This window comes from Antedon mediterranea, chromosome 4, assembly GCF_964355755.1.
Source record: "Antedon mediterranea chromosome 4, ecAntMedi1.1, whole genome shotgun sequence".
In the NCBI taxonomy this organism is placed as follows: Eukaryota; Metazoa; Echinodermata; class Crinoidea; order Comatulida; family Antedonidae; genus Antedon; species Antedon mediterranea.
In genome coordinates this window covers 1,951,566-1,976,767 of record NC_092673.1, presented here as the reverse complement: position 1 = coordinate 1,976,767, position 25,202 = coordinate 1,951,566, and the positions used below count along the sequence as shown (strand labels likewise).

The window sequence follows — 25,202 nt, the reverse complement described above, 5'->3', positions numbered from 1 at the left end:
CCAATTCTATTTTCTAGTACTCTCTAAAATGGAATAAACGTCATTTCACCGCAACGCATACCATAATCTGTTCCAACAGTTTATTATACAATATAGTTCATGGATGATGTAGCTAACTGCTATTAATCAGGTACCCAGCCTGTAATATGTTATAAACGTTCACTAAATGTCTTTATCATGCTTTTCTAAGATCGAAAAGGCAGATGATCTTGTACTTTTTCTTCTCTTGGAAAATAAGTAAGAGATACAGTATTAAAACGATATTGAAAAAAATATTTTTATTAAACAGAAATACATTTACACAATCAGATGATATTATTATGTGTATTTAAAAATACACTACAGGTACAATGAAGTGAAGTTGAAAACTAAAGTTTAACAGAATTGTATTGTAATTTTACAAGTTCATGATTTCCAATGGTTTGTACCCAGCATACAGGGAATGTACTGTTTGGTGCAGTTTTATGCAACATCTTCACTGTTTAATTGGCCAGTAGCATTGATCTCATAAGTACACCATTTCCATAGTAAGTATGTGCTGATCTCATAAACATACTGCATCTACTGTCTGTCTGTCTGTCCATTTCAATAGCATGTGCTAATCTCATATAAATACTAAATCATAGGGCTATTTGTTGTATGTGCATTTCATGTTTCACTTCAATTACCACTTCTTACACGCCTCTCTTTTATTCATTATCACTTCTTACACGCCTCTCTTTTATTCATTATCACTTCTTACACGTCTCTTCTTTGTATGATGTTCCCCATCTGATTGATTCTATGAAAAGAAAAACAGAAAGTTCAAATACGACATTTCATCAAAACTCTAATTAAATTACGAGAATCTCACATTCTATTCTAATCTGTAAATTTCATTTTAACTATCTCAGGCTGTCTGAAACAATTCAGCACATAGTAATCTAAAATACAATTATTAACTACGCACCTTATCAGATGCATCTCTTCTAGAAGACGTCTCTCTGGCTCGCAGTACTTTACCGGACTCCGTCTGCGGCACCATAATTTGTGTTGCGATGAAATCCTATTAATGAAATTAGGAAAATTAATATAATTAATGATTGATAATTGAATGGTATTGTGCAATTTTATTTCAATATGCTACTACAGATAATGAAGGGAATGAAATGAATGCTTTACTGACCTCGATATGACGCATGACATCATTTTGCATATTCTTGGCCATAAGGTATACATTATGATCAGAACTGTTGTACATAACAGCATTATTAAACATTAACATCATATCACGTTGGAACTCTGGCGTACTGCGTATTTCACCGCTCTCAATGTGTTTTTTGATCGTGTATAAATCCATTGGTCTGAACACTACACTGCTGTAACCTGGCGCTATTTCATCCGTCACTGGATTTAGAAAAACGTTGGCACATCTAGAAATAAATCATTTTATATATTGGTTAAATATAGTATTTTATAAGGGCATATGGCACAGTGTGTTGAGTCGAAAGCTTGTCGCATTGCTTGTATCCTTTAGGCAACATATTTTACTTATGTTTGCCTCTCTCCACCCAGGGTACAAATGGGTACCTGGTAAGGTTAAATCACAAATGTACTAAGGCTGCATTATAGTAGTATATGTTTCCATTTTTGTTTGATCCAAAAATAACCAGGGTAATAATGTGAAGCACTTTATTTACAGTCCAATTATTACTATTCTTATCTATTACTCTAGCCCTCCCCTAAATCTTTCCCTCTTACACCACAATACGATAACAGTAAAGAGACAATATACTTTCAGTATGTGCACTAAATGTGAATGATATAATATTTACTTGTGACTGGCTGCTGCTCTCCATACCAACATGATAGCTTTCCTCCACGCTCTGTATGAATGATCTTGATCATCACTAAAGTGAACAAATAATGCAAATATCAACACACGGTATACAAAACGGTTATATTCTAGTTATCGTAATCTTGAGGGTTCTATCCTAATCTGCATCTCCCATTCTGGAAACTGATTTGACTGATAAGGAAAGATTTTTTTTTCCATCTAAAGCTCTGTCAAACTTCATGTGACAAAAAATGTGATGTGCCGCCCATATATGGACATGATGATGTCATATCCCTACCATATTTAAACATATCACTACCGTATTTTGCCACATTACATTTATTTTATCAAACTAGTTTGATAGTATAGACAGAGCTTAAGGTTGTCTGCAATAATTAAACACACTATTTATACCTTCATGAAAAAAAAGCTTCTGTGCTTACCTAGGTGTAATGGAAGCAGGACTGTTTGGCATGGACTCAAAGAATGCTGATCCACGGACTGATAGGTCATCCCGGTCACTCTCTGACCGTCTTGTATCCATCTCCTCTATCTCACTCGCGTCACACTTTTCTTCATTTTTGTCGTCATCAGGTGAGGATGGGCCTCTCTTCTCAATACTACTACTGTCTTCTTGTGTATCCTAGTATATAAATATGTTTCATAATTTCTATATATATTTTATATGCAAATGACAATCAATTTTCCACTGATTAATAAATGTTTGGATTATCTACTAAAATCAAAACTTGTTGAGTAGAATATGTTTTCATAGTTAACTAAATAATTTACTATGACAACATCTCTCTGCATATTTCCTCATATACCAGAAGTTAAAATAGTATTTATGTTGGATTGTTTTACCCTTCACTAGAGTATTTAAACCACTCTTGGTTAGTTTCTCAACAATTTCTCAAAATATATTATTGTTATGATTAACTTGATTTTTAAAGAATGATATTTAAAGAATGATTGACTGATTTTTAACTTACAGATGATTTTTGTTTTCCTCTTCCACTTTTTCTGTTTCCTAATTTCTTCACTGCTGCTTTTTTATTCTGTTTCAATTCGTCTTGTTTTGAAGTTTCGCTAATTTGCGGATCTTTGCTAATACACTTTTCATCCGTGCCTTCTCCTGTCTGAAAAGAAGAACACAATTAAATTATTCACAATTATCTGCCATATTGTAAAAAAAAAATCATCTATCATATTTTATGTTGGATCAACAAAAAATAAAATTTACTGCTTTATTTTTAAAATGTTGTCTTGTATAATATTATAAAGCAAACATTTATATGTTAGTGATTAAAACCAACATGTGGATGTTATTGTGAAAAACAATAAGAAAATCTATGGTTTATATATGGCAATATTTGTACAGTATCATAGCAATATTCTATAATACAGCATCTCATGTGATGCCTGTATCATGTGAGGTTAGATTATGGTCTATGATTATAGGCGACAATTTGGAACACATGTGATGCTGTATTATGGAATTTTTCTATGAAACTGTTAAAATTTAGATACAGTAGTGAGCATTGGGTAATACAAAGAACATGTAAATGTACCATGTGTGATTTCTCTGGTACTGAAGGCCTCACTGATGGTACCTTGCTGGAAACCTGAAATATATAGAAATAAAACAATATTACATTATTACAACTACTAATACTACTACAGATATTTGGTTTAACATATACGTTGAAGTACAAAATGAAACAAGCTGGCAATAGAATATGACACATAAATCAAATCAGAAGAACTTTTCTTTCTGGGCTCCATATTGGAAATTTAGTTACAATAGAACTACTATATTTAAAATGTCCTTGCATCATTGTAAAATCTCAAAGATACCAACCAAAAATATTGAAATTTAATTTGATAATTTTTAAATATCATAAACCACTATATTAAACAATTTTGCAATAGCTAAACAAGCTTTATCCAGTGATAGATAAAAATATTATACTAAACCACAGAGATATGCTAAACTAATTTTTACAAGATTTTAATTTATATAATAAACAAAACCACATGATATTAATGTTGTTAGTATGACAGCTACATAGAGTACAGAATATGTTAGAAATAAAGTCAACACATAACACACTAAAATGACAAACAAAACACAGAATTATGTTTCATAACACACCCAAGTGTATCCTTGCAATTTGATTGGTCAATTTTGTACCACATTCCATTCATTATACGTTCTAATGCACGATAATAGTTCTATTTAATGGTTCTATTACACGGCAGTTTTTTTAAAACATTTTATAATTTTGTACAACAAAAGCTAGTTACTGCTATGGGTGTTCAAAATCAACCTGTTTATCTTTAAGCTCTCTCTACACTCCCAAACTTTATGTATATACAAAATGTAATGTTTTCAATATATGGTAGTGATGTGCCCAAATATAGTAGTGATATGACATCATCATGTCCATATATGGGTACATCACATAAAGTTTGATGGTGTAGACAGAGCTTTAAACTGTAATATGTTTATTATGGCACACATCATTTACTGTGGTAATATTAATATTAGTAAAATTAATTAGCATTAAGTTGTAAGAGTAGAAACTTTTCTCTTTTTCCTCCATCAATTTCTTGTGTTTTTCTACCTTTTCATCCACCTTAGGTTCTTTCTTTCCAAATCTATCTTTTTTAGGTTCAGTTTTTGCATCACTTTTCCTTTCTTTAATGCTTTCAGTTTTGTCTTTCTTTTCACTAATTTTCTCTTGGGGTTTTTTCCTCACATCAATTTTCTCTTCATCCTTTTTACTCTCTACTTTATCGTCTTTTTTGTTTTCACTTGGTAATTTTTCAACCTTTTTCTCTTTGCTTGTTTCAAGTTTTTCTTCTCTTTTCTTTACCGATATGTTCTCGTCAACTGTTCTTTTATCCTGTACTTGGGGCAGGGGTAAGCCCTCCTTAGGTTTAACCTGTTCAATGGCCAAAATATAAATGGTGCAAATCAAACGGCAAGCTATACAATGCAGTACATGCAAAATAAAGGCATTCACAGAATATAAACATAGCTGTAGATAATAGTATGCATAATATTAGTTGCATAACACAAACTGCAGCAAATTAGACATAAAATCAAATCTACACACTAAACTATAATATATGGTATAATAAAAGATTAGTTTTAGCATCATGTCTTAAGGGTCTTTTACACCTGTTCCGGCACGGTTCCTGTTCCGGCACGGTTCCTGTTCCGGCACGGTTCCTGTTCCGGCACAGTTCCGGTCCAGCAAATCAAACATGAATGTTTCGTTTTCATGATGCTCCATGCGGCTATGCACCAATAGATGTATACGCGTAGCCGCATAAAAACAAAACTTTGACTTTTTTTTTTATTTGCCGGCGCCCGACCAAAACTGTGCCAGAACAGGTGTGAAGGTCTCTTTAGACTGTTATGAAAACTACAGCAGTATTTCTTAATGTGTTAGGATCAGAAAGTAGAATTCGAAAAACACCATCAATAACCACTGAATATTTAGGGGAAATTCTTCTTCTAAATCTTAAATCTCAACCAGACTTAAATCATTATTCATTTCATTTATATTTCACTTTTTACTAATAAGTAGTTTATAATTATAATACACCAAACATTATGAATATAAATGAATGAATCCTGATGTACTAGTAACTAATTCCATACATACAAATAATAATAATATAATCTGCCATTTTCTTGCATCTACTATCTCGTTTTATAATATGCATAAGACATTAGGCAACAGTGAGTTGATGGTAAAACCTCAAATAATATGTCTATTTGTCAATATAGGTTTTTTTTTCTCACTTACAATACAGTTCATTGTTTGATGGTAATACCTGTCAAATATGGTTACTCATATTTTGAAAAAAGTAGCATTACTAGATATAAAGCTCTGTCTACACTATGATGTGCCCAAATATGTTAGCAATATGCCCAAATATAGCATCATCATGTCCTTATATGGACACATCAGATTTTGTTGTCACATAAAGTTTGATAGTGTAGACAGGGCTTAATACAATGTGAAATTTATCTGATGTGATACTTGCAGAGTATAAGGTGTGTAAAGGTAGATATGATGTAATACATACCATTGCTGATGAAGGTTCTGCATTGATTTGTGTATTTTCCTCGTTACTACTCTCTTTACTTGAAGTATCTAACAAATGAATAAATTAATTATTTATAACAATTAATAATTATCTTATCAAAGACATAGATAACATTTTAGAAAAGAATCATGGAGATGGGTAGGTCATAAAAATCTAGAAAGAAAGAGGTTAAAAAATCGAATGAATGATCGGCAACCAAATACTAGAATGAGAAACAGAGGAAGAAAAAAACATAGACAACATAGCTAACTACTGTACATGGGAAATGCAAATAACATAAAAGATTGTCTAAGGTATGAGAATGCCAACATCCAATAGAGGATAAAGGATCCATTAATAAAAGTCTTGAAACAGGACTGCACGAATAATACAAAGCCAACGTCTGTCTTAGTACGTAAAATGCATTTTGAAAAAACCAGAGTTGATATTTTGGCCTATGTAAAGTTTTTTTTTCTTTTTCTTTCATTTGTGAAATTATTAATAAACTGATTTTCCTGAATTTCAATAGGCATGTTCTGTAAGGATATACCTATTTACAGCAAAAAAATTCAGAATGATAACTTTGAAAATTGTGCTAACAAAAAAACAAACAAAGCAAGTACTATGCTTGAAACAAATATACCATTGGTTGATACAGGATGGTCTTGTTCCAGTGGTATTGGTACAGAAGATATCACTGGTAGTTGAGGGGCGGTTGATACAACATCAATGTCCATGGCTTCTGAATCCTTTAACACAATATATTGTGATGTTATTATTTTTATTTTAAAACAATAATTTAATGTTAATTTACTAATCTTTTGGAAAACAGATCCAGTGTACACAATCTAACTCATTTGCGTGCATTTTAAAGAACCTAGTACATCTTTCAAGATGATTAAGGGGTTACCCAGTCAAACTTTATAAAGCTCATTCTACACTATCAACCTTTATGTGACAAACAATTGTGATGTCCATATATGGACACATCACATTTTTTTGTCACATAAAGTTTGTAGATAAATGGAAAGATTAGAACAAAATCAAACCAGCCTAATTAAGGCTAAAAAAAGACGAGTTGTGGTATTCCATGTTCACATACAGTCGATACAGCATTTAAAAGTTTGTAATATAAATATCTCTGGCCTACCTTTGGTGACGTAATAAGTTCTTGTGATTTTTGTAGAAGGTCTGAAAGCACAGTGGCTGCTGTTTGTTGAACTTGACCTGCACTAGTTACAGTAACCTTTAACAAATTGTATTCAAAGTTATGTGAAAAATTACACATTCACTACAAACTATGATGTAATAAGGCCTAAACAAATTGCGTTACTGACATAAAAAGGCCTTAAATAAAAAAATGTGTGAACATTGAGCAGGGATAGAAATCCGCTGATTCTTGTAATTTACCAAGTTTAAATAATCCCTCATATATATAAAAGATTTTTGGTAAACCCACATTGATGTGGTGATCTAGTTCAAACCATTGCTGTCCATCCACAAGTCTCTTCTCTCTAAAGCTCTATCTACACTATCAAACTTTATGTGACAAAAAAATGTTATGCGCCCAAATATGGAGATGATGATATATCACTACCATATTTGGGCACATCACACTTTTTTTGTCAAACTAATTTGATAGTGTAGACAGAGCTTAAGGGAGCCTGTGACCACATTATCTACAGTTTCAGTCAAGTGAACTAATTTCTATAGGATTTTTATTTCTTATAATGTTATATTGGTTATGCATTTTAACTATTATATATTAGTGGACTAAAAGCTGTAACTTACATTGATAGATGACGATTCAAGTTCTTGTGCAATTTTCAACTTAGGCAATGGTTTCTTGACCCCACTACGAATTTGTAAATTTTCTAGAAAATCAACATGAAACTCAATTGTACAGATTTAACCAAGCAACTTGATAAAAATTGTAAAAATCATTCAGCATACAACAATATAATACAAATATAATTGAGCGAGTATGCAAATTTTATTTTATTAGCCAAGAATGTTTTGTTTCCATTACATTTTCATTAAGATGAAATGATGTAAATATGGCACATACGTGGATATAAAGGTCGTGTGTTATCTGTTACAGTGGGCTCTGGCGTCACTGTGTCCTTCAATGCTTCTTGGTCTTTCCTAAATGAGATTCAAAAACTCAAATTATATGATTTCATCATTGAGATTCAAAATTAAACATAGTGGGAACACATGCAAATGTGTACATGTAACCCATAGCATAGAATAAATATAAATGTTGTTTAAATAATTAATAAATTTTGTTAACTGTACATAGAAAGAAAATGACCAGGGTAACAATGTGCAGCGCATTGAGAGCTTGCTTATATGCGCTATATAAAAATGAACTATTAATTGTAAAATATTACATACATTTTCATCTCATTCCACATGGCTCTGACCTCTTCATCCAGCTGACCTGCCTTTAGTTGGTCAATCTCTCGTCTAAGTGTCTTATATCGTAACTGATCTGATTTGATTTGTTTCTTTAATTCATCGACTCGTTCATGCGTGAGCTTTTTAACCACCAACATCTCCGATGAATCTCCATCTGCTTTATCTGTACTTCTTTTTCTTCTTGAAAAATAATTAAAAACAATTTTATGAAAAACACAGAAGAACACCCCTCATCATTCAGATGACCTATAAAAGGAACACTTTCCTATAAAACGGACAAGGGGACATTATTATTTAAGATCTGTCTATACCATCAAACTTCATATGATGTGATGTGCCCATATATGGACATGATGATGTCATATCACTACCATATTTGGGCATATCACTACCATATTTGGGCACATCACATTTTGTTGTCAAACTAGTTTGATGGTGTAGACAGAGCTTTAGGGCATATTACTTTTAAGGGACAATTTATTGGGTCTCCTTGAACTTATTTTTGTACTTAACCTACATTGGCCTATTACTAACAGCAGTACAAACGCCTGCTGCAGCCACATGGTGTCCACTACATACCTTACAGAAAAATTCATGTTCCTAGAATGTAATGATAATATACACTTAAAATAATATTCAAATAATTATGTTTCCACTTACTTTGGAAAATCTGGATTGTCCATCATATCTGTATATTGTAAAGCACAATTCTGAAAAGAGTACACAAATATATGAAACATTACCGGAAATGTTCATTAATATTGTATTTATGTATACTGTATAAAAACTTTATTTATCCACAGATCAACACTGGCTTGTTCTTACCTGGGCTGTACAATGAAAACTTATTTATTGTTTATAGTAAATTATTTAATGTTTACATTAAACTTATTGATTTAACAGTAAACTTAATTATTGTTTACTTTATCTTATAACACGGTTTATACCGTGCAGCGAAAATACCATCTACAGTAGAGAGAACCTCTTCTTTGGGACACCTCTATTCAGGAGACAATCATATACAGTAGGGGACACTTGTGTTAATTTAACACTTTCCTGTGAAATGAAAAATTGATAAATACCTTTTGTGAAAACCAATCAGCTGGTTTATCTGGTTCAGTAAATGGTTTCATAAATCGGCTTACAGAAGCCCTGTTATAAAATTCAAATAAATATTACAATATAAAATAAGAAACTTTATTTATAAATGCATAATTTCAAACTGTAAATGAAAAAGAGTTATTTTAGATTGAGTGAAAGAAAAATGTTTTTTTGTCGATCATTGCTCTCAATCATGGCTTGCCTCTCGTTACTTGGAGTCCGTTTTATATAATGTTATTTAAACATAATCAGTGATCCATTTTTTAGTATGTACAGGCACCTTAATTCTTATACAATTAATGAACTTACCAATTTTGATCTCCACTCCTCATTACAGATGATACCAAACACAACTTTTCTCTTAAACTCCATTTTTCAACAGTTGAAGGTTTTTGTTCTACACCTTTGACAAAAATACAAGTTTCAGTGATTAAATATATTTTTTCTTTTAAATCCATAATATAGACCTGCCTAGCCTGGGTCTAGTAGGCTATACCCTAAAATGTGATGTTTCATTCTCGTTTTGATATTTATCTAGGATATACCATGATTTTGGTTCTACCATAGAGATAATATCTCTATGGTTCTACCGAAGATATCTTGTTCTTAGTAGTGGAGAGATGACAAAAATAAACTGATTGCATAACGTACGGTTTAGGCCTAGGAATTCCGGACTTCATAATAATAATTAATATTAAATATTGCAATATTAAAATTACAATTTCGCAAAAGAGGGTTTGATCATGTATGGCAATAATAAATAATATAATTTGCTAGCTTTTACTATTTATTAAGCATTAGGTAGGTTATGACACGCTGTCATACCTAGGCCCTAGGTAGCAAGTCCCTCTAGATATATAGAGGCCGGGTGGACTGCTCATTCCTCGCCAGCTTATTCCAGAATATGAAAGTAATATCGGATTTACTCGCCGGCCTAGCGGCTAGACAAACTTAAGCTACTTCTAGACTACATACGTATTTGGTAAGCTAAATTTCATAAACAACTAAGCTTAAATTAGTTTATCTAAACATCAGGACGTTCAATACATCAAAATATAACATTATCAATCAGAAAACAGAGAATAAATGTGATATCAATACATACGCGCTGGAGTAACAGCCGCCATTTTAATCAAATTTTAGTATAGCGCCCTCATTTAAGCAAGATTATTAGAAGATAAGAAAGTTTCATTTCATTTCATTATTTATTCGGTCTATTTCAATATTATACCTAGCTGTGTATATAGGCCTACATAACAAAACAGATAAAATCGGGGAGACCAGGGTCAACCGAAGTGAACTTAATCACTGTAGCTGAGCCTGTTGACCCAACCCCAAAGTCAGTTTACACATAAAATACATAAAGACAAAATACAGTTAAAGCGAATCAAAATGAATGTCACTTTTCGAACTTATTATCTGTCGCGTAGGCCTATATTCAAGATTCAAGCAATTTCTTACGGGTCAACTTAATTTAAAGTGGAAATTAATTTTGCTTTGCATAAAAATACAATAAAAGTACAAAAACAAAACAATACATACATGTTAGAATATGATAAACTATTGGTAATGAAGTCACGAAATGTCATATGAATAATAGTAGAAATGTAGGTTTTTCGCATAAATCCTAGCATTGCTACTTTTATACAAAATCTATTTTAGGGACTATTGTATTGTAAGTTTGTCTGATACTGTACTTAATATTATCTATAATTATATTTCGTAAAAACATATTTCAATACAATATATAGATTTATTAAACGCTTTTCCAGGAGAGATGTGTATGTATAATCGTCGTAGTCCTACTTTGTAACAATGGTTACACTTTCTACTGAACTGAAGTCTTTTGTAGATTGTAACAAATGCTCGCACTTTGTAACCTGTTTTTGTCACAAAATTGACGTACTTTGTAACCTGTCCTTGTAACAACATTGTCGCAATTTAACCTGTTTTTGTTACAAAATTGTCGCACTTTTTAACCTGTAGCAAAATGTTTGTACTTTGTTGTCATGTCGCTTGTAACAACTCACACGTCGTACTTTTTAACAAAATTGTCGCACTAATTGTAAAAAATTGTCTCACTATCGTAGGCTATTTAAGAATTGTCGCACCTTGTGAATGCATGTCACATTATATTAAGTTCAATTACTTTTGTCTAACTTTAATATAATCTCACTTTGTAACTATCTGTCACTTGTCACACTTTCAAATAGCCTTGTCGCAGTTGTTATAATTATCTTGATTATTGTATAACTTTATGAATGTAATTGTAATTAATACACGGAATATCTGTAGTCACACAAAGCATGAACACTCCATGTCCAAAGTTTCATTTGTTGTGTTTATATTTCTTTAGTATATATCTTTGTAAATGTTATATAAATGTTGTTTGTAATGAATAAGCGATTATTCATCTAGCCACCCGTCACCTCACTGACGTATTTGATTCACTGATCCAATCACACACAATTTGCTAATGAATGTTTCAGTCTGCTTATACCCCTAAGTATCGGTAGGGCCTACTATACTTTCAATATATATTTTAGCGTAATGTGGTGGTGCACTTTCAAAGACACTCACACGCAATGGTCCATACATAACAAACAAACAAATAGGCCACGTCAGTTTTCTTTTATTAGACAAGATTATTTTTTTCTTTCCATTTTTATGTTAATATTTATATCTCCATTCGTCATTAATTGCGTCACAGCAGTGCTGCAGTGTGCATTGTTGCTTATGTCGACCCCTTAATGTCAATTGAGGAAACTTTGCAGGCCTATTTTTAAGTGTAAGGACCGACATTGTGACGTTGTTGATGATTTGAAAGGGTGCGTTTCGTCCTTTTCGTGACTAAAGCAGAATTCTATGGTCTCGCCTTTTGATTGAGTACGCACGACAAATAAACAACAATAGAAGGCGTATACCACTTTACACTAAAGTACACGTTCATAGTTGCCCAGGGTGACCCTACCCATAATTCAAAGCGAAAGTGTATAGCGTTTTCTCTTTTCACTGTTGATGAATTGAGCAGGTACCTGTAGTAATATTGTTTTACGTTTGATATTAAACAAGTCAACCAAATACCATTCGAACTATTATAATTTAATGTTTTTGAATACATTGAAATGACTGCTATTTTGTGATAGTGTTGGAATATTTGTGGCTTTTATCGCAAGATGACGAGTATTATCGGTAAGAGCAGAGGCGAATACTATGTGGCTGGACGATATAGACTGGTTCGTAAGATAGGCAGTGGATCGTTTGGAGATATCTATCTAGGAATTAATATCACTAATGGTGAAGTAAGTCCTTTGTGTATTGACAAATACAGTATTTTGATTAATTTTATGGATGATCCAATCTTTTTCTTTTTTGAATACTTAATTTGTTAGTAATAATAAGTCCAACGTATTAAATCAATAATTGTCTGTGTATATGTTTTTTACCGATTACCTCATTCCTATCTCAATAACTAAAGTTGACCGTGGGAAAAATTCTCACAACTTCAAATTGGTTTCCCGTGACGATACAGTTTAAGTTGTGAAATCTAACATTTACTTGATTCCTATACAGTATAAGTAAATGCAGTTGTCTAGCATTGTCTTTTTCTAGTAGTCTTAAGATTAATACAAAACAAAGGTAGTCCTGTATGGGAATTTATCATCCCACCATGGATCTTTAATCCATGATCTTGCCCTGTTGCCATTAATCCCCATCCTGTAGCCATTTAATCCCCATCCTGTAGCCACTTAATCCTCACCCTGTTGCCACTTAATCTCCATCCTGTAGCCACTTAATCTCCACCCTGTTGCCATTTAATCCCCATCCTGTAGCCACTTAATCCCCACCCCAAAGTGGGTGGAGCAAATACAATATGAAAGACAAATTCAAGTCAGCACTCCCCCCCCCCCTCCCCACCTTTAAACAAATGATTAAATCAGGATTGAGAATCAACACCCCCCCTCCCCACCTTTAAACAAATGATTAAATCAGGATTGAGAATCAACACCCCCCCCCCTCCCCACCTTTAAACAAATGATTAAATCAGGATTGAGACTCAACACCCCCACCCCTCCCCCACTCCCACAACCAACCTAATTCTGCTATATAGATTGATACTGTAAATGTTGATTTAAATTTTTATATCAAAATCATATCAAATCAGGGTCCTTCTCAATTAACAAGGGTTTATAATAAAAAAAATAACCATGTTTTTTTTTTATTTTAGGAAGTTGCAGTAAAACTAGAATCAAAGAAGGCAAGGCATCCACAACTCATGTATGAGAGTAAACTGTACAAAACGTTATTAGGCGGTGTTGGCATTCCTCATATTAAGTAAGTCAACACAATGAATTAGCTCTGTCTACACTATCAAACTAGTTTGACAAAAAAAGTTTGATGTGGCCAAATATGGTAGTTTTATGCTCAAATAAGGTAGTGATATGGCATCATCATTTCCATATTTGGGCACATCACATTTGTTTGTCACATAAAGTTTGATGGTGTAGACAGAGCTTAAGGAAGTTTGGTATATGATAATATAAAACAAACTCTAAAAAAACAAAATCAACCACAGACAGAGTCTACAATTGTGAAAAGAATTAAAAATTCAATGTACTGTAAGTACTACAGGACTTGATCATTTGCATACAATGTAAATCCAGCTTAAATGCTACAAAAACAAACCAATTTCTTACAATTCTATCACAAGAGTAATTCCTGAATTTTGTTCAACACTAAAAAATTGTGGAAAGTCATGGTTTTAACAATGCGTGGCAATTTTTTCTTTTATGTTCTTTGTATGATAACAATATCAATATGAAAATAACAAATAAAAATAATGATTTAAATTTCCTTAGAGCATGGTCTTGTTTTTAGAGAATTACGCCCACATACTGTAGTAGTAATATTAATTAAAGATTTTATTATTAAATTAATTAACTATTGAATTATATAGTACTAAAAAAAATATCGGCCACCCCAAGGCATGCACGTTTTAATGTTAATTAAACCTCACACATACTACATATTATCCCATCAGTACTGTATGTAGCTATAGTTTGTATAAACATACAACATACTGTACAAAGACTATCTATATGCAGTAACATTTAAGTAATGATGAATATGAAACTGATATAATTATTCAGCCACACTACAGTGTATTAATACGATTACTATAGAGACAGCGGGATTAATGAATAATCAATGCAGACACTGAACAGTAGAATTTAAATTGGAAATATTTGACTTTCTAATGAAAAAGCAGTTTTATACTCTTGTGTAAATAATTTACATTCTGTATAAATGTTGAATCTCATTAGAGAAATGTCAAGAAATCCAAATGTCATGAACCATGAATACTACTATTTTTAACCTAAAGCTCTGTCTACAGTATCAGACTGTATCTGACAATAACATGTGGTGTGCCCATATATGGACATGATGATGTCATATCACTACTATATTTGGGTATATCACCACCATATTTGGGCACATCCCACTTTTCTTGTCAAACTAGACAGAGCTTTACACTGATGTTCTTAATAAATACTGTAGTACTGTATATTATAACCTTTAAATAAGATATGTAATAATATATATATTGATCTTATAATTATGCATGATTGAAAGAAAAGAAATTGATAGATTATCAATGCTTTTACATATACAGTATCATATTTTCCTCTGAAATGAATGAGAATTCAACACTACTACAATACAGGTATGACCAACCCTTCTTCAGAGGACACCTGTATTAAGAGGACACCTCTACGAAGAGGACAATTTGTCCTGAATGTGTCTCCTTAATAGGAGACCTGGAGTTATACTGTAAAAAATATGTGGTACTGTACAGTATACTGTATATATACAAGTACATTGCTAGTTCTTTACATTTCTATTAGTGTTGTTCTGGTTAGAAACATTTTATTATTTATTTGTGTATTATTTTTATTTCCAGATATTATGGCCAAGAGAACGAGTATAATGTTTTAGTCATGGACCTGTTAGGACCAAGTCTTGAAGATCTCTTTAACTTTTGCAGCCGCAAATTCACAATGAAAACTGTTCTTATGTTGGCCGATATGGTATGACCAAATATGGTGCTGATATGCCCAAATATGGTAGTGATATGACATCATCATGTCCATATATGGGCAGATCACATTTGAATGCTCAAATTCTTTCTGTTCTTACCGTACAGTATAGATTGTAAAGGGCATTTTATAGGTATAATCACTAACAACAAACTGTTTTATGGTAACTTCATGTCCAATATTATGTCGCTCGTTCATTATAGCTAAATCATGATTTTTTTTTCTCTTGCAGATGATGAGCCGAGTTGAATATGTACACAACAAGAACTTTATACATCGAGACATAAAGCCAGACAACTTTCTCATGGGTATTGGCAGACATTGCAATCAGGTATACAAATCACCTATTCTATTTTATTGTCTTACGCAACTGAACCTCATCCAAAATGACTGTGTCTGTTAAATCAGCTCTCAATAGGGAGTGAAATTATGTTTAGAAAATAAGTTCACTGCATTGTCACATAATGTCAATAAGAAAGCTGTCCCAAATAGCAATATCTAAATGGTAATTTAGAGCATATACCGGTAATAGAAAAAGAAAATGTATGCCCTTTGTCAGAAATTGTCAGAATTATTTATGAATCAACTACCTGCAAAGAAATAGTTTAGTTTGTTCATAATTTGTATACTGTAGTTCATTCAAGCTTATAATGTATTTTACTTGAAAAACAGGCAATATTTTGATAACCTTACTAAGTTGTTATTATTATTTTTTATATAGTTATTTATGATAGATTTTGGTTTAGCTAAGAAATATCGTGACAGTAGAACAAGACAACATATACCATATAGGGAAGACAAGAACCTGACTGGTACGGCACGGTACGCAAGCATCAATGCACACCTTGGCATAGAACAAAGGTATGTCAAAACACAATGCATTGTAGAATGACCTAACATAAAATATAACAATACTCTTTTATTAACATGAACTTGCGTGTTCTCTCTATTTTTGTTGTTTTGAAAAAGCTATGATATTTGTAGGCAACCTATTCTATGCAGGGGATTTGCTGCTTCATATGTATAATCATTATTATTGGAAATATTATGTCAATCATTATTTATTACACTATATAAAGCACTGTCTACAATATCAAAATAGTTTGACCAAAAAAGTGTTATGTGGCCAAATATGGTGGTGATATGCACAAATATAGTGGTGATATTCCCAAATATGGTAGTGATATGACATCATCATGTCCATAGATGGGCACATCACACTTTTTTTTCACATAAAGTTTAATAGTGTAGAGATAGCTTAAAACTAAATTACAAAACATTGCTTCAGCTAAACATGTTTTGTAGAGTAGAACCCATATTAAGGGGACATCCTCAGGACCCAGTGTCCCTTAAAAATAAAATAAGCTTTAAATTACTGCTCACATTTTTCAGAAATTAATCATATTTATTCTCTGTTGTTTTTTCAGTCGTCGAGATGATATGGAATCCTTAGGTTATGTTCTCATGTATTTTAATATCGGTGTACTGCCTTGGCAAGGACTGAAAGCAGCTACCAAAAAGCAAAAATATGACAGAATAAGTGAGAAAAAGATGTCTACAAGTCCTGATACACTCTGCAAGGTATGTAGAATAACAATTCTCTGTACTGTATCATATACAATATGTCCAATATCACAAATATCAGAAATTCTGTAATAGGGTAAAGCTCTGTCTACACTATCAAACTAGTTGGACAAAAAAAATGTGATGTGCCCAAATATGGTAGTTATATGCCCACATGGTAGTGATATGACATCATTATGTCCATATATGGTCACATCACAATTTTTTGGCACATAAAGTTTGATAGTGTAGACAGAGCTTTACATGTGTTCTGCCATGTTTACCTATTTATATATATATTTATTTAGCTTAACACATTTTTCAAAACTTTCTATTATTTAAAAGTCGAAGATAGCCAGGTCTCGGGTCCATTCTATTGTCGCCACAGATTGATATCTTCATCAGTACTTCTATGAATGGATGATTAGGTGGGAACACGAACGCTAGTTGATCATACCCAGTACCGTTTGATCATACGATTAATCGGGAAACCACCTCACGATTTATATATATATTTATTATTTATTTCCCTTTTTTCATTTCAGGGGTTTCCTGCGGAATTCGCTATGTACCTGAAGTATTGTCGTGGTCTGCGCTTCGAGGAGTCACCTGATTATATGTATTTACGTCAATTATTTCGCATTTTGTTTCGAACTTTAAATCACCAGTATGATTACACATTTGATTGGACGATGTTAAAACAGAAAGCTCAGAACGTAACTCAAGCTCAGACGATGCGTTCTCATTTAAAGATGGACCCACATATGAAAACAATGATGTCTGCAAAACATACAATGTATCCATGAATCAACGTTTGCGGCAAAGTAATCGTAAAAGTACACTGTATTGTGATTGGAATCCTTGGATGCATAACATGTACTCATCGAAAGAAAGTGAAAATGTAATTTGTAGCTTAATTACTTAGCTTTAAAGTTTGAATTTATGTTTCTGATTCCAGAAGGCAGTTTGAATGGAAAACTCTCAAGTATGGGTACTCACATGGGTATTTCCCAGGGAAACTGGAATTTCCCATGAAAACGTGTATACAACAATACACCAGAATGTTGTGCTTAAGAATAGTAATTTAAAATATTATTTTAGTCATAAAATATCAATTTAAACAATGTTTATACTAGGTATATTTGAATTAAGTTACAATTAGAAGTTAGTAATTTAGAAATGGGACGGTATTCAGACGAGATGATATTGTATTAGATTTGTTTTTTAAAGTTTACTCAGCAGTGTTTTTAACTCGGAAATTTTATGTGTTTACGCAATGTATTTTAAGATTTGACATTAGTAACCAAACAATTTTATTTGATTACGCAATTGACTAACATTCCTTTAGTGTATCGTTCCTATTGCTGTATCGCTTACTTTTCAGACAATATAAGGTTTATTGCAGAGAGCGATGAATAGCATGCATGAGACCAGTAGGAAATGGGGCTAACCTTTTTGCCCTAATTCCTTCCCATTGTGCAATGATGCTTTCTTGTGATATCAGCTATCTGCAATAAACCATATTGTTGAATTGTTTATTATTATATAATAATATGGTCATAGTTGCAATATTTAAAACGTTATGTTAAACTAAGAAGCAATTAAACTTGAAACAATAACGTAACCTTATTTCATTTTCATGTATATTGCAGTACATTCAGGTACATTGTTATATAATAAACAACATTGAGAAATTAACGAAAGTAGAAGTAACGAAGCAGAATCATAAAATAAATTACTCTTTTTTTATAGTTGGTGCTACAGAAAAAGAGTACATGTTAAGGCAAAAAATAACACCTTATCATGAAAAATAATGTAAAAATTTAAAAAAAGTTAAGTGGAAAATGCTGTTTCTTAATGTTTACCAGTGCGGATCTTCTAAAACAGTTATATTTATAAACAATTTTAATGAAATGGTCAATGTAGCTTAATGTTCAACATTTTGTTCAACATTTTTTAATTCACTATTTAGATAATTTTTTTCTACCCACTTTATGCCATTGGTGCCCCAAACATGTGTACGTAGTTGCTAGTCCGTTGTTCCCCAAACCTGTGTAAGTAATGTTTATTACTCACTCCAAGATATTAGTTTGCTTTCGTTTCAGGATAATAAAAATAAAATAAGAGATAATGTTAAATCGATGAAATACTGTCTTGATTTTAAAACGGAACGCTGTATAATGAGCTTATACACGGATTAATATTCTGCTTGAATTACTGTTATCTATCTATTACTTTCTTGAGATGAAAGCTCGCTGTTCCTATCACGTTAGGTTTACAGGGATTCTTATTCATTATTTAAGTATATACCCGTTTCAGGCTGTTCAATTGATATGATATGCTGTATATCAATAGATTAATTCTGTAACTAAATACCAAATTATAATTTCACATTCCAGCATATCTCATTAAATATTCATGTATCAATATGCTGGTAATGCTTTCAATATGCTTTGTTAACATTCTGTCTAAAGAAACAAGAATATTTAATTTCATGAATATCAGCCAATTGGACCGCGTCTTAAATTTATGTAAAATTGATAAAATCCAGGGCTAGCATTTATATAAATATGTGTCAAGTCAAGGAATTCTTAAGTGAAAAACTAAGGTTTTATTTGTTGAAATCAGTTTCTGTTTTCTTTTATAAAAAATGGATAGTGAATTGACTTATCATTCATAATTTATTTAAAGGATCGTTTTTAATCAAAGTTCTTGTTTTTAAAACCTAGTTCTAGGCATAAACAGTCTAATTAGGATTGCATTTTCACATTTTTAAATATCTCACCGGTGAACAACACCTTGTATTCTATGTTACATTAACCAATGATGATTATTTTTTTTAAATATTAGCGTTGTATATCACAGCGTTCTACGGCATAAAACGTTGTCACGTTTATAATGACGAAGAAAGTCAGGATGTAATTTAAAATACAGAGATTAATTAACAGATATTTGCTGGTTCCTGTACCAGTATTTGGATGGTGTATATTAAATCATTTTTTTCAGAATTATCATCTTGGATCTTAGATTAATATAAAAATTGTAATGCTCTGAATTTTGAATTAAGATAATAATAAATAGTAAAATAATGTATGTATGTATGAATTCTATACTTGGTATATTTTGATGAAAATAAACTGTTCTAAAACTGATCAAAGGTCTGATTTATTCAGAGCCAAAAACATTGTTCGGGTTAGGGCCTACGTTGTATCCAAGCGGGAAGCAAGCTTATATATCAAATTGGGGATAACACTTACAAAGCGAGAAAAAAAAAAGTGACACGTTTTATATGAATTTCTCTTATTATTCCGAAACATTTTTAACACATTATCATAAAACTTATTTACACAGGTACAGTAAATATAAAATTCCTAAAATACTTTAAAAATGTTATTTACTGAACATTAGTTTGGTAAAATGTCCATAAAGAACATAATATTTAATACTGTACTATAATATTCATCATTCGTAAGTGACTGTACTGGAGAGAATTTGTATATTATTTAAAAACATTACTAACAAATTGTCGCCTTAATAAGTTGAGGGTGTGTTTTAATTATACTTCCTCTATGTTTTTTGCCGGAAAGTGTCTCCTTAATTAAGATGAATAAAGGAGTTGTTCTACTGTAATTAAAATAATAGAAGAACAATTATAATACTAATTTTAATTACAGGAAATTGGGACGAATCCCAGTGGATGGACATTCTCAGTTTTAAAGTGTGTATTCAGAATCCTGTATGAAACAGTCATCCAAATTAAACTGATCAAAGACAGTTTTACGTTGTTCAGCAATAGCAGCATTGGTTGGAACAAACTTCTGATTAGTGATGTCATTGTAAGGACTTGGTTCATGCATTATATTATTTCTATTTGGATCAACTTGTACGCTGATCTGCTGTTGCTGCATAGAATTCATACCTGAATGCTGACTGTAAGAACCAATCATGCCATGGTGTTGCAGGGCTGCGATGAGAGCTGCGGGGCTAAGAGGTGGGCTCGTAGAAGGTGCTTTTGTATCAGAGGTAACTGGTGTTGCAGATGGAGTCATAGTTGCGTTGTGTGGAACCTCGGGTTGACGGAAAGAAGTTGGTATAAAATCATTCATATTATCAGATTGGTCATCAGACACAATGTCATCTTCAAAATTGGAATCTAGTGGTGTTTCACTTCTGGACGAAGTTGAGATGTCATCGCTGATACCAGAGGTCAACGATGTGTCAAGAGATGAATATTCAACCTCCATCTTGTTATCCTGATCTTCATCTTTATTGTATTCATTGAAGCGTAACGATTTCCTTTTAAAAACAAAAAACCACAAATAAGAAAGAATCAGCTTTTTACAGTTGAGTAAATTTGAATCTTTGCATTTAATGATTTGTAGTTTCTGACAAATTGATTCCATTTTATCTGAATTTACTTTCATTTTTGTTACTTACGTGCTGGTCTTTCTCTTTTCATTCCAACATTTTCTTCCTTCGCTGCTAAACTCGTGGATGGCTAGCTTCCATTGTCTCAACTGCGTGTCCCATGACCGACGGCTGTACAGTTTAAACTTATTTGGTGTTACTGCATGCTTGTTTTTAGTGCGTTTGTTCCTTTAAAAAAAAATCCAGTTTGCTGTTGTAAATTTTTAATGTAATTTGAATTGTATACTGTACAACATGACACATGATTATGAGAAGGGCCCAAGTCCATTGTATCAAACGCATGCCCATGATGCAACAGCATCAATTGTCATGTACTATACCATTTTAAATTTAGATATGGATAAATAAGTTGTCATATAAACAAGAATAACAACAATAAAATAAGACCTTTTTAAAAATTTTCTCAAAACACTATTGTGTGTCTTATATTGTCTTTCTTATATTCAAGTATTCAATTATCATCAACATACCAAATAACCAGTAGACATTAAATCTTACTTTGGTACTCTTTGGATGTAGTTCTCGTAACCTTCAGTATTTTTTCCGTAGTCTATTTGCTTCTGTCGTCGAATCAACACAACCTCATCGGTCTCCAAGAGTGTTCGTGGCTCTCGTTTGAGTTCACTGAAATATTTAAAAGTTAAATAATCAAATATAAATCAGTGTGGTTTAAATAGTTTCCATGTGTTTAGTATAAAGTATTATATATTTCATCATAAAGTCAGTTTTCAGATTTTTAGTATTGTCCTATTTCTGAACTAGCACACGCAAAGTAAATTGGGAATCCGCAGAATTGAGGTCGCTGAGTTCCTTTTCTAGTTAATTACATAAATTATTTGCATAATTTCTTACAAAAGAACAATTACACAAAAGGCTAGTAGTCCTTTTTAATACCTAAAGCCCATTCACACTAGGACGATAACGATCGACGATAAATATATAAGCATGCATTTTTTTAACATAAAACAAAAGAAATTAGAAAGGGTTTTTGTTCTAGGACTATAGGATAATCATTTATGCTGTCTTTGATAAAAATAATATTTTTAAAATTCCAATCAAATGACGTCATGATACATAACAACAATAAAATCGTTGTATTGTCACGATATTATTGCTCTTACTAATCATGACGACATTTGATTGGACGTGTGAAAATATAATTTTCATCAAAGGAAGCATAGATGGTTATTCTATAGTTCTAGAATGAAAAGGTTTTATATTTCTTTTATTTTATGTATGAAAAATGCAAATTATTGTCTATTATCGTTATCGTCCTAGTGTGAATGGGCCTTAACAGTGTTATTTATTTATTATTTTTTATTATTATGTAGGAATATAGACTTGTTTCAAATTATATTGATCAGTGCAATTGAGTTTGATGTTTGTATTGTAAAATCCGGAATAAATTGAATGAATTATTTTAATTGTTTGAAATAACATTAATAATAACTTGATTATGTTTTCTTTGTTGTTAGTTTCATAAGAACTCACATTTTATTCACTTCTTCAGTGCTGAATCTGTTTTCTTCAGATAGAAGCAATTTACGTTTATATCTCGCCATGTCTTGTAAAACTCTGGTTCTCTGCTGTTCAAATTCATCGACCATGCTCCCCCAATCACTGCTACTTTCACTCGTTGTTCGATTTGTAAATTGTCTACGCTCTGGGGTGTAACTGAAATTATATGTACAAGAATTAAAAAATAATATGATAATTGTTTAAGTAAATGAATCGGACTTAATATATATTGTAGTAAATTAAACTGAAAATACAGTTTTAAACATTTTAGCGAAGATAACTTTTCATGAATCGTGGTTGTAATAGTAATCATTAAAATACTTACTCATCAAATCTATCATTCTTTCCTTGTCCTCTTCTCCTCGTATCTCTATTTTCGTTTCCATAGCCACGCTTCCGTCTAAATACAAATAATACAGTGTAAAAAAACTATAAATATAATGTGAAAACTACATTTTAACTAATTATTTTAAGAAAAATAATTTAATTTTTTTAGTAGAATATGCCTACTTCTTGTTGCACAATCATTGGTTTACATTTAATTTAAATAAATGATAAATAATTGATTTTTAAAAATATTTTCTTACTCTTCAGATTTCCCACTGAATGACGAACTGTTTTTCGTAACTCTTGGACTTCTATCACGGTCATAACCACAGCTTGAAGACTTCATTTGGTTTCTGAAAAGATAAATTCATGAAATCTGTTATTAATTAACGAATAGCCTAATAGGCCTAGGCTAAACACCGTTTCTGTAAAAAGTACCATATTTATGTTATGCGCAATTTGAACAATTTGCGAAATTTAAAATTGCGCAAACAATTCCTTGCACAATTTGAATTGAAACATGTGTTTCAAAATTGCGCAAGCAACGTATTAAATTGCGCAAGTAATCTGCAAATTGCGCAAGGTTTTTAGACAGATTGTGAAATCATGTACACCCATATTTTTTATAGTAATTTCTATGATTCAAAATTAAGATAATATCGCATTTCCTTATTTTAGTAGTGAAAATATTGTTATTGTTAGCATACCGTCGAAGACCCGACGAAGGAAAACAAAGCGGTGGTGTTCCGGGCGGGCACGGCTATACTACTCTAGCCTACTGGCTAGGCGACATGGCCTAGCTTAATTGTGTATGCCATTTATGTTGTTTATTATACATGTTATCTTCGCATTTATAATTATGTTTCATTTGGAGTTATTAGTTTCCAATAAATTATTATTAAATGTTAACCGATTGTCGACGTTTAGCACGCATTCTGGTTAAATTCTGATACGCAATTTGAAAATTTACAGTTCGTTTTCAAATTGCGCAAAACTATCTTGCGCAATTTACAAATTGTGCAGCGCAATTTGAAATAGTGCAAGTTGATTGCACAATTTAATATTGCACAAGAAAATCTTTGCGCAAATCATTCAAATCGCGCATAACATTTATAATAATTAAATAGTATTAGAATTACCTGTATTATTAGTAAACTCAAACTGTATATCCATCCCTCTAGCCTAGGCCTAGCTCTAGGCTAGAAGGCCTATTTTATACAGTAACTAACTTAGTCAAATCTATAGCCTATAATACTAATTATACTACTACTGTATTAGTATTAGCTAGGCCTATTAATTATAGTGTACCTACCTTAAGTCTGAGGTGGAGAGGCCTATCTCATGATCTATCGACCGCCGCCGTGAGTAGAAATGATCTTCGTTGTTGCCGCTTTTTTTGCGCTGGTCATTAGCTCTTCGTCTTACCGAGTCGGATGATTTTGGGTTTCTGTGCATCATTTTTTCACAATTTATCTCGCTGTTTCTTTTCTTCAATCCTATCATTACTCACTATATGAACTAAAATTTAACAATATTTATAATATATTATGTATTTCTAAACGAAACGAGAGACAAACCAACCCGCCACGAAAGAAATCTACTCTGTCAATAAAAGGAAAACCGCCGGCCGTCAAATTTCGCGCGAAATAGGAAGCGTACACTTGATGACGTACGTAAGATAAATTAACCACGCCTACTCTTGAATATTCATGATTTTATATACAAAAAAGGCAAGCGGAAATGAATGAAAATGGTATAAGAAATGGACTATAATTATAGATTCATGGTATAAATCACCAATACTGTAAACCTTGATACCATTATAT

The 25,202-nt window shown here is 32.0% G+C and overlaps 3 protein-coding genes across 3 annotated transcripts; 1 reads left to right on the top strand and 2 right to left on the bottom strand.

The window, feature by feature from the left end:
• Nucleotides 1-29: 29 nt before the first annotated feature.
• LOC140047526 (uncharacterized) lies at nucleotides 30-9,840 on the bottom strand. The gene is made up of 17 exons (XM_072092569.1): nucleotides 9,752-9,840; nucleotides 9,424-9,493; nucleotides 9,002-9,051; nucleotides 8,318-8,521; nucleotides 7,989-8,065; nucleotides 7,712-7,794; nucleotides 7,071-7,166; nucleotides 6,564-6,669; nucleotides 5,921-5,988; nucleotides 4,444-4,764; nucleotides 3,388-3,441; nucleotides 2,809-2,955; nucleotides 2,260-2,459; nucleotides 1,815-1,889; nucleotides 1,166-1,412; nucleotides 950-1,045; nucleotides 30-781 (listed from the first exon to the last, which is right to left on the bottom strand). Exons 1-17 carry the CDS (start codon nucleotides 9,772-9,774, stop codon nucleotides 722-724), a joined length of 1,977 nt encoding a protein of 658 aa, XP_071948670.1. The 5' UTR covers nucleotides 9,775-9,840; the 3' UTR covers nucleotides 30-721.
• Nucleotides 9,841-12,284: 2,444 nt separating this feature from the next.
• On the top strand, nucleotides 12,285-20,249 carry LOC140046171 (casein kinase I-like). The gene is made up of 7 exons (XM_072090721.1): nucleotides 12,285-12,744; nucleotides 13,671-13,777; nucleotides 15,405-15,531; nucleotides 15,773-15,871; nucleotides 16,262-16,401; nucleotides 16,968-17,121; nucleotides 17,649-20,249. The coding sequence occupies exons 1-7, from the start codon at nucleotides 12,619-12,621 to the stop codon at nucleotides 17,907-17,909; spliced, it is 1,014 nt and encodes a 337-aa protein (XP_071946822.1). The 5' UTR covers nucleotides 12,285-12,618; the 3' UTR covers nucleotides 17,910-20,249.
• A 157-nt stretch (nucleotides 20,250-20,406) lies between these two features.
• Nucleotides 20,407-24,996, bottom strand: LOC140047525 (uncharacterized). The gene is made up of 7 exons (XM_072092568.1): nucleotides 24,689-24,996; nucleotides 23,637-23,729; nucleotides 23,375-23,449; nucleotides 23,023-23,205; nucleotides 22,030-22,155; nucleotides 21,541-21,699; nucleotides 20,407-21,399 (listed from the first exon to the last, which is right to left on the bottom strand). Exons 1-7 carry the CDS (start codon nucleotides 24,877-24,879, stop codon nucleotides 20,817-20,819), a joined length of 1,410 nt encoding a protein of 469 aa, XP_071948669.1. The 5' UTR covers nucleotides 24,880-24,996; the 3' UTR covers nucleotides 20,407-20,816.
• Between the last annotated feature and the right edge of the window lie 206 nt (nucleotides 24,997-25,202).

Coding starts and splice junctions, on each gene's coding strand:
- LOC140047526 (XM_072092569.1), bottom strand. CDS start 9,774: ATGAGGAGTGGAGATCAAAATTG. Junction 8,066..8,317: donor ATGTGGAATGAGATGAAAAT/GTATGTAATATT, acceptor AATCTCATTTAG/GAAAGACCAAGAAGCATTGA. Junction 1,890..2,259: donor CCTGCTTCCATTACACCTAG/GTAAGCACAGAA, acceptor TGTTCACTTTAG/TGATGATCAAGATCATTCAT.
- LOC140046171 (XM_072090721.1), top strand. CDS start 12,619: ATGACGAGTATTATCGGTAAGAGCAGAGGCGAATACTATGTGGCTGGA. Junction 16,402..16,967: donor CACCTTGGCATAGAACAAAG/GTATGTCAAAAC, acceptor TTGTTTTTTCAG/TCGTCGAGATGATATGGAAT. Junction 17,122..17,648: donor GTCCTGATACACTCTGCAAG/GTATGTAGAATA, acceptor TTTTCATTTCAG/GGGTTTCCTGCGGAATTCGC.
- LOC140047525 (XM_072092568.1), bottom strand. CDS start 24,879: ATGATAGGATTGAAGAAAAGAAACAGCGAGATAAATTGTGAAAAAATG. Junction 23,450..23,636: donor TTCAGTGGGAAATCTGAAGA/GTAAGAAAATAT, acceptor ATTTGTATTTAG/ACGGAAGCGTGGCTATGGAA. Junction 21,400..21,540: donor GAAAAGAGAAAGACCAGCAC/GTAAGTAACAAA, acceptor TGTTTTTAAAAG/GAAATCGTTACGCTTCAATG.